The sequence below is a fragment of the Tachypleus tridentatus genome, chromosome 7 (assembly GCF_004210375.1).
Source record: "Tachypleus tridentatus isolate NWPU-2018 chromosome 7, ASM421037v1, whole genome shotgun sequence".
NCBI classification, from domain to species: Eukaryota; Metazoa; Arthropoda; class Merostomata; order Xiphosura; family Limulidae; genus Tachypleus; species Tachypleus tridentatus.
Window position 1 is genome coordinate 76,834,422 of NC_134831.1, and position 13,561 is coordinate 76,847,982.

A 13,561-nucleotide genomic window follows, 5' to 3' on the forward strand; every position below is an offset into this window, starting at 1 on the left:
GTTTCTTTACTGTAACTCATCCTTTTGTTTTCATACATTCGTTTATTCTCGTATTTTATTTCTTATGGAACGTGTCATCTGGTAACACTTCAGGAACTCAAGAAATGAGCAAGATTATAAGAACAGAGATGAAACAAAAAAGAAAGAACTTTGAGTAAGTTGTGAGGTTATATAGCCTGTTAACTAAAAATGAAATGTTCTGAAAGTTTTGTCTTCCATAAAATGTCTCAAATTATATGAAACAGATCATCACTGCTTGTGACTCGAGTAGGCCTAAGTTTAATACCTGTGCAAAAACTAAGACTGGCACTGGTTACTCCGTAATAAAGCTCTGGATTTCGGAGCTGTTGAGCGTGGATCAAATCCGTGCGATACCACAAAATACTTCCTCCACTTTCAGCTGTGGATGCTTTTTAAAAGTGACAGTTAATCACAGTTAATATGGATTAGAGCTGGTAGAGGGCTGCTGACTGCACTTCTATAGGTGTGTTTGGTGCTTGTTGTTTTGGGGGACATAACGTATGTCTATCTCTCATTTACAGCTTTTCTGCAAGTGTGTTTGGTATTCATTGTTTCATGTGGACATGGCATATGTCCAACACTCATTTACAACATTTCTGTAGGAGTGTTTGGTACTAACACCAGGTGGACATGGTATACATCTAATTTACATTTACAACATTTCTGTAGGAGTGTTTGGTACTAACACCAGGTGGACATGGTATACATCTAATTCACATTTACAACATTTCTGTAGGAGTGTTTGGTTCTAACACCAGATGGACATGGTATACATCTAATTTACATTTACAACATTTCTGTAGGAGTGTTTGGTACTAACACCAGGTGGACATGGTATACATCTAATTCACATTTACAACATTTCTGTAGGAGTGTTTGGCACTAACACGAGGTGGACATGGTATACATCTAATTTACATTTACAACATTTCTGTAGGAGTGTTTGGTACTAACACCAGGTGGACATGGTATACATCTAATTCACATTTACAACATTTCTGTAGGAGTGTTTGCTTCTAATACCAGGTGGACATGGTATGCATCTAATTCACATTTACTAAGTTTACGTAAGTGTGTTTGACTCTCACACTCCTATATTTTTTGCTTTATATCCTTCGCCCTTTTCTTGTTATTTTACTTCTGTTTGAAGTAATGTTTCCTGTTTTTTAGTTGTTATTGCTACAAATGTACTTATCAGATACATGGTGTGGTAAAGCCAATCATCTTCATAAGCGCTAAAAGAGCTTCATTTGTAGTTGTTGTTTAACTAGAGAATAATGAATGTCTTTTTCTCATCTTTTCAGAGTTTACGTCAATATACTTAAGGTGTACTTTCCAGAAGATTCTGCTGAACACTAAAATATCATTATTCGTAGACATAATTCTGTCTACATTTATCATAAACAAATAAACCTCTTTAATAATAATTTACTTTTAATATTCCCATGCAAAAAAGAACAAAAACAAACAAACAAACTCCAGCTGTTGTTACTATATTCTGATGTTTAATGTGTTTTGTGTTATGCACTTGAGAATATTGATTACTTTAAACCTGTAAAAAATGTGTAGAAATCCTGTCTCGTAAATTTTGGATAGCAATTCACATAAGCTGTGAAGCTTCAACGATTGTACTTTCCTTGTTGGCCCGGCATGGCCAAGCGTGTTAAGGTGTTCGACTCGTCATCCGAGGGTCGCGGGTTCGAATCCCGGTCGCACCAAACATGCTCGCCCTTTCAGTCGTGGGGGCGTTATAATGTGACGGTCAATCCCATTATTCGCTGCTAAAAGAGTAGCCCAAGAGTTGGCGGTGGGTGGTGATGCCTTCCCTCTAGTCTTACACTGCTAAATTAGGGACGGCTAGCGCAGATAGTCCTCGAGTAGCTTTGCGCGAAATTCAAAAACAAACAAACAAACAAACTTTCCTTGTTATATACAAGTAAAGTGTAGCAATTTGGGAATGACCTTTCTGACATCATATGTAGATGTATGGTTTTATAAAACTGACTGAACGTTTAATAAGTATTACCTCTCACCATAATCAGTACAGTTAACAGAAACTTTCGTATGTTAATGCTAAACCTTCGTTGTATATAGAGCCGTAGTTTCCACCTCTAGTTAGTCATCGCGGTAATTGTGGTAATTTGTTGAAAACGTCCCCCGTGGTACAGCGGTGACTTAATGGATTTACAACGCTAAGATCAGGGGTTCGATTTTCCTCGGTGAACTCAGCACACTTGTTGAAAAATTATACTGGTAACCAATTGAAAATGGTTCAACCGGCATAATAGCGCTATATTAAGCGTTAAGCCTAACCAGGCACTTGATGACCAAGTTTAATGATCGAATCTATCTTAGCACGAAGTTTAAAATTCTAATATAAAACTATGTTAACAAATGAGATGTTTGAATAACAAAAAAGAAAGTTATTTCTTCCCAACCACATTTTAAATTACTAACATAACTGATTAACCAGATAAAATATCTTGTAACCAGAAAGTCAGCTTAGGATAATTAGCACATCCAGCTGAAAGCCTGGTTTTCTTCGTAGTAATAGAACAACAAATTGGATAATTAATTCGACCAAGTATCGAAATAACTGACGCAATGTTACAAGCACCAAAACAGTATCTGTAACATTTGTATATTATGTGGGTGTTTGTAGTCCTATTTGTTTATGGACTTTGGTTCTTGTCATCCTTCTCGATATTTTAATTATAATGTTGCATGGGCAGAGTTCAGTTACGTTGTTTGTCAGGTGTTATTAAGCACTTCTGAGTATGGTCAAAGTTATGCGTAGTGTATCAGCTTACATTTGGACCATATAAATTCGAACGTGTCACTTAATGCTGACTTTAATATCTTATCTTGTTCGATCAACATGGATCTCTCTGTAATCGTGCCTTCTGCGGTCAGATACCAGTTTCGTTACCGGTAGGTTGAAACACTTGTTTTAGTTCTTATAAGTTTGTAGAACTTGCGTTTATCACAGAAATGTAAATATATAAAGAATGTATTAAAAACTTTGATAGTATATGCATTTCACTCATTACGCTTTCTCGTATAGTAGTGGTATGCTTTCCTACAAGAATTTCATAAGCAATATCTCAATAACGCGTGCGCACAACTGCATCAGTATGTTGTTTCCATACATAAATTAACACTCCTACGAAAAGTGGGGCCTAATAGGCCCCAGAGCAACTTGAAAGGTTATTAATATTAGGCTAATAATTTTGTATTTAAATGAAATTGCCATTTAAATCCATTAATGAATGGATTAACGAGATTCCCACTGTCCCTATCTACTATCTAGCGAAACCACAGCCAGGTTATAAAGGGCTTGGAGAAATCAGGACTAGAAACGTCTTTTCGTAGGAGTGTTAAAGTCTCAAAAAACATGAACTGGACCCAGATGTGTCGCATATTCAGAAGAAGTGCTAATTAGAAGATGTGGAAACAAAAACAACAAAAGAGTACTTCTTGGTGTATTAGGTATATTATAGTTGGATGTGTTATTAGGATAAACAAGCATAACACTTGTCAACTATATTAATACAAATGCGCTAACACAAAACAGTAATATAAACTAGTTCACAGGGATTTGGAAAACATTATCAAAATAGTCGCCAAATAAAAATATTGTAAATAAATAAATATATGTATATTTGAATTTTTAACAAGAACATATTACTGGTTGAAAGTTAGTCATCTGGCTATAAGTTGACTTGCTAATAGGTGATGAAACATGGCACGCTTCTGTTTTAACTGGATTTTATGTTAGTTTTGAAATGTTATTACATTATGTAAAATGACAGTGTTACCGAAGAATTGCAAAAGTGTTGCCATCAGTAACATTTACAAAGATTGTAGCTGTTTTATGTGATATTACAATATTACATATCAATGATAGTGGTATTTGGTTTTATTTTTTACTGGCCCTATGTTATTGGATTTCAGGAGATAAAGACTTGTTTAAAATTATTATAAAGACAAAATATCAAACTGTCTACTGACTAACAAGTCATGTTTCGCTAGTAATATTTGTTTTGTTTTTTAACTTCGCGCAGGTCCCGGCCTGGCCAGGCCAGATGGGTTAAGGCGTTCGACTCGTAATTCGAGGGTCGCAGGTTTGAATCCACGTTGCACCAAACATGTTCGCCCTTTCATTCGTGAGGGCGTTATAATGTTACGGTCAATCCCACTATTTGTTGGTAAAAGAGTAGTCTAAGAGTTGGTGGTGGGTGGTGATGACTAGCTGCCTTACTTTAGTCTTACGCTGCTAAATTGGGAACGGCTAGCGCAGATCACCCTCGAGTAGCTTTGTGCGAAATTAAACAAACTTCACGCAGAGCTACACGAGGACTATCTGCGTTAGCCGTCTTTACTTTAGCAGCGAAAGACTAGAATGAAGGCAGCTAGTCATCACCACCCACCGCCAACTCTTGGGCTACTCTTTTACCAACGAATGGGAGGATTGATCGTCACGTATATCGCTGAACTAAGAACGAACATGGTTCGTGTGATGGGGAACCGAACTCCCCACCCTCAGATTGCGAGTCGAGAGCCTTAACCACCTCGCCATGCCGGATCCGCTAGTAAAATAACAAAAGATGTTGTATACCATAATAATTTGTGTATTGATGATACTTGGTTAGAACCTTTTAACATAAGTTAGTTACTAGAAGATTTGCTTCAACAGATATTTTTGTCTCTTATGGCCATGAATAAAATAACCAATCTAATAATTCTAAATTTCACAGTGCAAGCTTTTAGGAATTCCAAACCGGTTGAGTTTTCTCGTCGTTGAAAATATATTTGTACAACTTACAATAACCGATACATTTGTTACCTCAGGTTTTGACAATTAACATTCTTGCATAAAAAACAACAACAAAGTATTGGAAGTAAAGTCTGGCGTTTATATTACTTTGTTTTCATGTTATTGATAGTTTCAACCTCAGGAGTGCACATGCGCAGTAATTACTTGATAATTCCTCAAAGTACGGATATTCATGTTCTTTCACAGGACTGTTTCGTCACACTAGTTATTAAAGTTCAACAGGACATTCACCTTCAAAGACAGCTCTGCCTTTTTTGACCAGTTCGTCTCGCACAGTGTATTTCATTCTGAGTCGTTTGAATTTTATTTTTTGATTTTGTTCTACGTCAGGGGATTTTGATAAACCGGGAAAATAACGCTTATCGCATAGCATAAAACAGTAGTACACGATATAGTCATTTTTTCCTTAAGTGATACTAGGTATGGCGGGGAATAACCTGTATAAATAACTTCTATATAACTCGTTGTAATTTTTATGTAAGATCACCGTTGTATACAACCATTTTACCGTTTCATACCTGGCGTCACTTGTACTAGTGGCTGCGTCATGTAAAACTTACCTTATGTGTTTAGTGTTTGTTGATTGATTAATTATACTTACAAGCGGCAGGAAAGCAAACTGACTATGTGAAATGTCAAGATAATTTAAGAATGACTGTAATGTTTGTGTAACACAACGCTGAGTTCACTAAGTGTACTTGTGGGAAGAAATATTTACACAAATATTTATAAAGAAGCAGTTGTTAAGTTTCTGCGGTTTGTAATTTTTAAACAGCCCCTTACTTGGATATTGATCCCTTTTCTTGGTCAGATTCATTGATGCGTATTTCGAATATCTCAGATGATCCGCGTCACTAGTTGAAAGTAGCTACCACTAGATAAAGTCTTCGCGGGAAGGTTATACTTTGGTGGATACTTAGATTAATGCTGGTGTGGAATCCCAAAAAATATATAATAAACAGATTTAACTTATTCTTATGACATATAGAACAGAGACAAAATGTTTGTATAGTAAAATTTAGTTCATAAAACAGGACTCGGATAGCCTATTTTACCTGTTGGAGCATTGTAAATTGACGGTCAATTCCACTAGTCGTTGGTAAAGAGTGACACAACAGTTGAAGGTCGGTGATGGCGGCCAGTTTTATTCCTTCTGGTCAACAATTTAAAAGAGAAAATGGTGGCATGTAGTTAGTATTGTCATAAACAGTCACACATACGGTAGTTCACAAAGTATTTTGAATCATTCATGTTAATGTAGGTAGATATCTTAGGTGATTCAGAAGTGAATGACAGTCAAATAATTCAAAATATAGAGGTGTTTGGTTTGTTCTGGATTTTGCACAAACTTGCACGAGGGCTATCTGTGCTAGCCATCCTTAATTTAGCAGTTAACAACTAGAGGGAAGGCAGCTAGTCATCACCACCCACCGCCAACTCATAGGCTACTCTTTTACCAATGAATAATTGAATTGACCATAACATTAAAGCGCCGCCACAGCTAAAAGGGCAAGCATTTTTGGTGAGATTAGAACCAAAGACCCCAGGTTGCAAGTCAAGCGCCCTAACCATCTGGCTATGCCGGATCATAAGTATATGGAAATAATTGTTGTTGATGTGAAGTGAATTGTTGTGGAAATTTGTATTAAAATTCATGATATACCAAAAATTATTTCAAAACAAGAGCCGCTTTAGGCATAAATTTTGATAACGAATCAACGTAACACGATAACGGAATGGTGACAAACAGTCAAGAGCTGTGTTCATAATGTTGCCCAAATTTGAAAAATGCCAAATGGCGGCTTCATATTCGATATTAGTTGATGTTCTAGGCCTGCCCTCAAGGCGTGTATCTGTAAAAGTTCCTTGTAGTACGAAGTCGCTAACGCATATTCCCTATCATCTGATGCGAAGAATAATGTTTATCTGGGAACCGTTTAGCTTACAATCTGACAGCAACCCAAGAATTCTGGAGACATTTTCCGTACCGTAAAAGTTTGTTAAAGTGTTTGTCAGCTGAATAGTATGATATTAATTAGGTGATCTTAGAGCAGCTGGTGCGTAATTCTTACGTACTACCTTATATAGAGGGCTTTTGTGATGATACTTTTAACCTCATAGACCCCTCTACGATGCAGTCACTTACTCATGCAAAACTTTAACCTTTTACATCAGACCATAGTTTGTGTAATAACATTTGTTTTAGTTGGATTTCGATCTTAGTTTTTGTTTGTGAATTTCGCACAAAGCTACTCGAGGGTTATATGTGCTAGCCGTCCCTAATTTCACAGTGTAAGACTAGAGGGAAGGTAGCTAGTCATCACCACCCACCGCCAACTCTTGGGCTACTCTTTTACCAACAAATAGTCGGATTGACCGTCACATTATAACGCCCCCACGGCTGAAAGGGCGAGCATGTTTGGCGCGACGGGGATGCGAACCCGCGACCCTCAGATTACGAGTCGCACGCCTTAACACGCTTGGCCATGCCGGGCGAATTTCGATCTTCTGTGGCACAACTCCATATTCGTGTAAGTGATGCTTTTATTCTGTAACTATTCTTTTTCAGGAGTGTTTTTACTAAAAGTAATTTATAGTCCGTTGTTTGTTAGTTTCTACACCTTTAGTACTGACATTTTGTGTGTGTGTGACACATATAAATGAAACTTCCAAATGATATGACATTTAAGAAGACCTCGAATGAACTCAATGATATTGTCATAAGATAAGCTCGTGATACCGCATTCCATACCACTAACAAATACTTTACTTACACCTCTTGCTGTAAAATGAAAAAAAAAAACAACCAAAAACTAACCTATAAGTTCATAAAGGGATACTTTAAAAAAGTTGAGTTTTTCTTCTTGGCAGACGACTGTTGGTACACTAACTAATGATTGTGAATGACAACTACTATTGATCAGTTACATGATTTTTATTCTTGTACACTACAGTTACTTTTGATCATGAATATGATTGAATTCTTCTACATTTTGATGCATGACAGTCACAAATAGTAATCGTGAACGTGGCTGTATTCCTCTATACTTTTGGTCTTAACAAAGCATGATGGCATCCTTCTACATATTTATACATGACAATCACAAATGGTAATCGTGAGTATGGCAGTATCCCTCTATATTTTTATTCTTAACAAAGCATGATGGCATCCTTCTACATTTTTATATACATGACAATCACAAATGGTAATCGTGAGTATGGCAGTATCCCTCTATATTTCTGGTCTTAACAAAGCATGATGGTATCCTTCTACATTTTTATATACATGACAATCACAAATGGTAATCGTGAGTATGGCAGTATCCCTCTATATTTTTATTCTTAACAAAGCATGATGGTATCCTTCTACATTTTTATATACATGACAATCACAAATGGTAATCGTGAGTATGGCTGCACCCCTCTATATTTCTGGTCTTAACAAAGCATGATGGCATCCTTCTACACTTTTATATATGACAATCGCAAATGGTAATCGTGAGTATGGCTGCACCCCCCTATATTTCTGGTCTTAACAAAGCATGATGGTATCCTTCTACATTTTTATATACATGACAATCACAAATGGTAATCGTGAGTATGGCAGTATCCCTCTATATTTCTGGTCTTAACAAAGCATGATGGCATCCTTCTACACTTTTATATATGACAATCGCAAATGGTAATCGTGAGTATGGCTGCATCCCTCTATATTTTTGCTCTTGACAGTTGTATTGGTGTTTTTTTAATATTTTAGAGGATAACAATAGATTTTTAACGATATCAGAGTTCTTTGATATCTATGTGGAAATGTTGTTGTTTTTACGTTGAGAAATTATCACGATATATTTGCTGCATAGGCAGAAAGGGGAACTCCTCTAACGTTTTCCTGTTAGTGTACGTAAACTATTATTAACAACGGGGTTAGATTGACTTAGCCTCCCTCCACTTTCCAACAAAGTTGGACAATCACGTTGAGAGGGACTGAACAGTTAAGATTCTCAGATATCCTGGAACCGTTGTAACCTTCTACCTACACATTTTTTGAAGAAGGGGTGTGTGTTTTCCTATAGCAAAGCCACATCAGGCTACCTGAAAGCAGAAGAAATGGTTGGAAACGTAATTTCTAATTGAATAGTTCCTTAATATTTAAGCATACGTTTAAGATGTGGGTTAATGATATACTTTTATTATATCTTCAACTAACTACTTTAGAAAAACTGAAAATGTTAAAATTAGGGTGGTGCTTTCCAGCTGAACATAGAATCCAGGCTGGTGGAGTCGTTGAACAGGTTTTTAATCTGAAAGAGTTTGTGAACATTAGAACAGATTAGCTATGAACCTTCCTGTGTAACGAACTGGTTTGCCAAGGGTATATTAGCTGTTCCAGAGAACCAACAAAGTGTGTGCTTAAAAAGGTAATTACCCCCGAGGAGATGCGAGGCCTATTTTTATTGGGTTAATGTGACGTTCCACTTACGTCTAGTTAGAACATTTCTGAGAACATTTTGTGTGACCAAACTGAGGCCGTGAAACTAGTGTACAATGATTCATATGTATATATCAAGAAAGCACAAATCACATATAAAGTTTACATTTCCTGATAATAGACAAATTTATGAAAACAATTAACGTTTTATGAAAAGTTAAAAACGACGTTGAAAAGCGATTATTTTATTCGTAAATAGTGCAAGAATATTAAATACAAGTGTTAGAAACATTAAAGAAAATTCGTTTATGGTGCATTTTAACGTTAGGGTTAAGATTTTGTCTTATTGCATTTAAAACGTATTCAACTTTCGAAAGTGTTCAAACTTGTTGGATTAAAGTCGATTTCATTGTTGTGTAGCCAGTTCATGGTAATTTAGACTAACCTACACGTAGACTGACATAACAGTACACCCAAGAGTGTTGATATATTGCCCATTATTAACTCTTACATTCACAGCGCTGTGAAGCTGTTAATTTGACTTGTCTCATTAAATGGTCACTTGTTCGATACAGAACACGGCCATTAAAAAAAAACACAAAAAAAACGAGGTTTAGAAATAACCAGTGGTTGTTGTAATAAGTTCTTGCTGTTGATTTTACTAAATAAATTAAATAAAGTCATATGGAAATACTAGTTTTAAGTAATTCTTAAGACACCATTCAAGAAGCAGTACAGAGTTATTAGAATTTTCATTCCTTTCACATTTGTTTATCAATCTATGTGTCGCAATTTTTGTAATATAGTTAGAAATAAAACTAAAATATCTTTATTTCATTATTTTTTTTATTTCTCAGTTGCCTAAACGTTTTACTAATCGATTTATCTTTTTATTTATTGTTAACATGTTTTGCCATTGATCCTAACGCACTTGTGACTGTTAGGAATGTTTAAGATTGTCAACTAACGTAGGTATTTTATATATCATTAAAGACATATCACACACTGGAACTAACACGTTTATAACTGTTAGGAGTATTTAAGATTGTCAATTAACGTAGGTATATTATATAATTAAAACATATCACACACTGGAACTAACACGTTTATAACTGTTAGGAGTATTTAAGATTGTCAATTAACGTAGGTATATTATATAATTAAAACATATCACACACTGGAACTAACACGTTTATAACTGTTAGGAGTATTTAAGATTGTCAATTAACGTAGGTATATTATATCATTAAAGACATATCATACACTAAAACTAACACGCTTGTAACTGTTGGAATTTAAAGTAATGTCGTAAGATTGTGCTCTCGTAACTTCTAATTCTAAAGATTCGCTGTTTTTTATAAATCAGTTGGTGATACTTGTGTCTTTATGTCACTGTCTGATCCACTTGCACGTGTTTCAATCATCCCGTAGAAACAATAACAACTTTATTAGCGTACCGTTTTTTCTCTGAGTCGCTTCTTTTACTGTTTCAATCGTTTTTCCACAGAAAGAGAGAGAGAAAAAAAGTGATTAACTTGTCAATTTTATTTTACTATTTTTAATGGCACAACTGGTATTATTCTCATAACTGTAAAATAATGACTGTCATTTAACCTCCTGCTGTCTCGAGTGGGTAATCGTGACTTTTATCCGCCTCAGTTAACTATCTTGAGATTATGATATCAGTAATATGTCATGTTAACAGGCGAAAATACTAGTTATAGTTTTTCTTACACTTGATTCCGTGTCTGGAGAGGATAGAGTCAAGTGACTGTTTCACCAGTCCCACTTCTTTGTTTGGAGGGGATGCTAGTGACTTTCGGCCTGTTTCATACTTATGTTTTTTTTTGTGATTTTTTGTTGTTGTTTTTTATTTTGCGCAAAGCTACACGACGGCTATCTGCGCTAATCGTTCCTAATTTAGCAGTGTAAGACTGGAGGGAAGACAACTAGTCATTACCACCCATCGCCAACTCCTGGGCTACTCTTTTATCAACGAATACTGAGACTGACTGTAATTGTAACGCCCCCACGGCTGAAAGCGTAAGCATGTTTGGTGTGACGAGGATTCGATCCCGTGACCCCTCAGATTACGAGTAGAGCGCCCTAACCGGGCGTTTCATACTTACGAAAGTTTTTTGACTCAATTGTTATTCATATTTCCGTGCTGGAAAGAACATAAACAATTCTTTTCCATCCTCACTTCCATGTGTGAGGAAGTTGTTACTGCTTTCCGTGACCCCACTTCCTGTCGTGACTAAAAACGCCGAAAGATGGCGAATCATTAAAAACCAGTACACCAAACAGTTTCATAAGATTCATTTAAACCGTAGGTGTGATCCTTTCACACACAATTACTTTAATTTCTCCTTTTCTGATTCGAAATCAGATTTGTGGAATAAAAAATAACATTTGGAACCTGTGTTTTGTTATTCAGAAGTCACTGTCCAAAATGTCGTTCGCTTAATAACAGAACTTGTCAGTTTGCGTGATGTTTTATTCTTTGGTTTAATATTCTTACTATCCTGTCTGAAGGTAACAACTACTTCTTAAATTACAATTTTCATAACGTTTTATACAGTGTATCTATCCTGTCTATTAAGTATTTTATTAATCTTACTTCCCAATATGTTGAGACCCAACTTAGTGATTCTGTTAATATAAGACAGTAATACATCCAAGACTTACCTTGTAACTAACTGTAGTCGCAACTCATCCATTTAGGCTTAACGTTATGTTGCAAAAATTTGTTATTACTATTTATGTATTTTACTTTGTTCATTTTATAGCATTATTTCAATGATATATATAAAAACGTTTTGTTTTAATTCAGCTGTCTCCATAATTATGATGGTTAAGGATTACAATTTACATAACTTGTTATTTAAAATATATCAATTAATATTTCTTTTGCTTTTGAAGTACAGTATATAATGGACAAGAATAATAGGTTTTCTGCCTCTGTAGCAGAGGGTGTGAAGGTATTTAGTTTGTCGTATTCTCTGCCTGAAGAGTAGTTTATGTACACATGAGATAAACAGCTAACTCAGAGGCCTCTACGGCTCACGCAAAACCGTCTCTAATTTTGAACTGCTAATCAGAGAGAAAACAGCAGGTTTTGTACCGCTTTAACCCGAATAAATCATCTACAGCTGAAGTAGAGCATGTTTGACAGCGTCACTATTCGAATGTTGGACCTTCGGATCCGTAGCCTGGCCGTTAACCATAAGTCACGCCGAGCCATGACGTGTAAATCCATTTTTGTTACTCTATATCCATTAGTTGTAGGCAGAGGATAATAATATTGTATTTATTCTTGTTTGTGTATCATTACGAATATAGTGAATTAAACATATTTATTTTAAATATTTGTATTAATTTATATGATGGGCATTAATTCTTCGCCCTTCATGATTTGGGCGAAAATTGATTGTAAATGTAGGAATTGTATTACTGAGTATGTAAAGTATATTCATACTACACCACGACTTTTATCTGCTATATATCAGTGTTTCTTCTATGCAATGTAATTTTAATTGAGTTCCAAGAAACTTTGGTTCAAGGCTGTTGTTTTTTACCTGTAATATTGAAATAGCCAGGAAGTTGACCTAGGCTTAAATCTTGATATGTTCTGAAGTGCTAACCAGAATCACTCGCTTAAACATTGCTAGAAATCTTAGAGTAACTATGGATATAATGGGCCAGATGTTCCCTTTTCTCAAAACCGTTGAATTACTTATTGAGAGCAGTTATTAGCAATATTTTGATAAGTTTTAAAAAGGAAGTCTTTTTAGTGTATTTAGAATCTAAACATGCATTTTCGCTGTACAGACCCTTAAATTTTATTGGTTCTATTCACCTTATACTGTATCGCGCACTCGTGCCCTTCATGTGTATACCATTTCTAACAAGTTGATTGTTAAACTCATTAAATAATTCAGAATCATAGCGATTCATACCCCACACGTGTGTAGCAGTAGCAGGTGTGAAGCTCAGGATGTGAAAGTATTTCGTGAACACTGTCTGTTTTCAGACAAGGCATAATATTTATGTCTTGTGAATGTTCTAGGAGGCTCACCCATCTTGCTTCCTAGAAAAAATACTCGAAAAAAAGAGATGATACATTAAAAACATTTTCTCACTTAAGTTTTTGCTTACGTATTAGCTGTTAATGCCAGTAGAATGATTGTGCGACGAGAAAATGCTTAGTTTAATTGTTTAATCAAAGGACAAAATAAACACAAGATCTTTTAAACTGTAAATATATTTTTCAG

General features: G+C 35.5%; 1 protein-coding gene across 3 annotated transcripts in view; it reads left to right on the forward strand.

Moving 5' to 3' along the window:
* LOC143256015 (electroneutral sodium bicarbonate exchanger 1-like) overlaps positions 1-13,561 on the forward strand; it is a 173,206-nt gene that overhangs the window by 89,562 nt on the left and 70,083 nt on the right. The window contains exon 1 of one of the 3 annotated variants that reach the window (XM_076512569.1): positions 2,822-2,952. The exons of the other annotated variants lie outside the window; for them this stretch is intronic. Within the exon in view, the coding sequence (XP_076368684.1) occupies positions 2,900-2,952 (53 nt within the window). The 5' untranslated portion in view covers positions 2,822-2,899. Of the gene's footprint in view, positions 1-2,821; positions 2,953-13,561 lie in introns of those variants that run through there. 3 annotated transcript variants of the gene reach the window in all.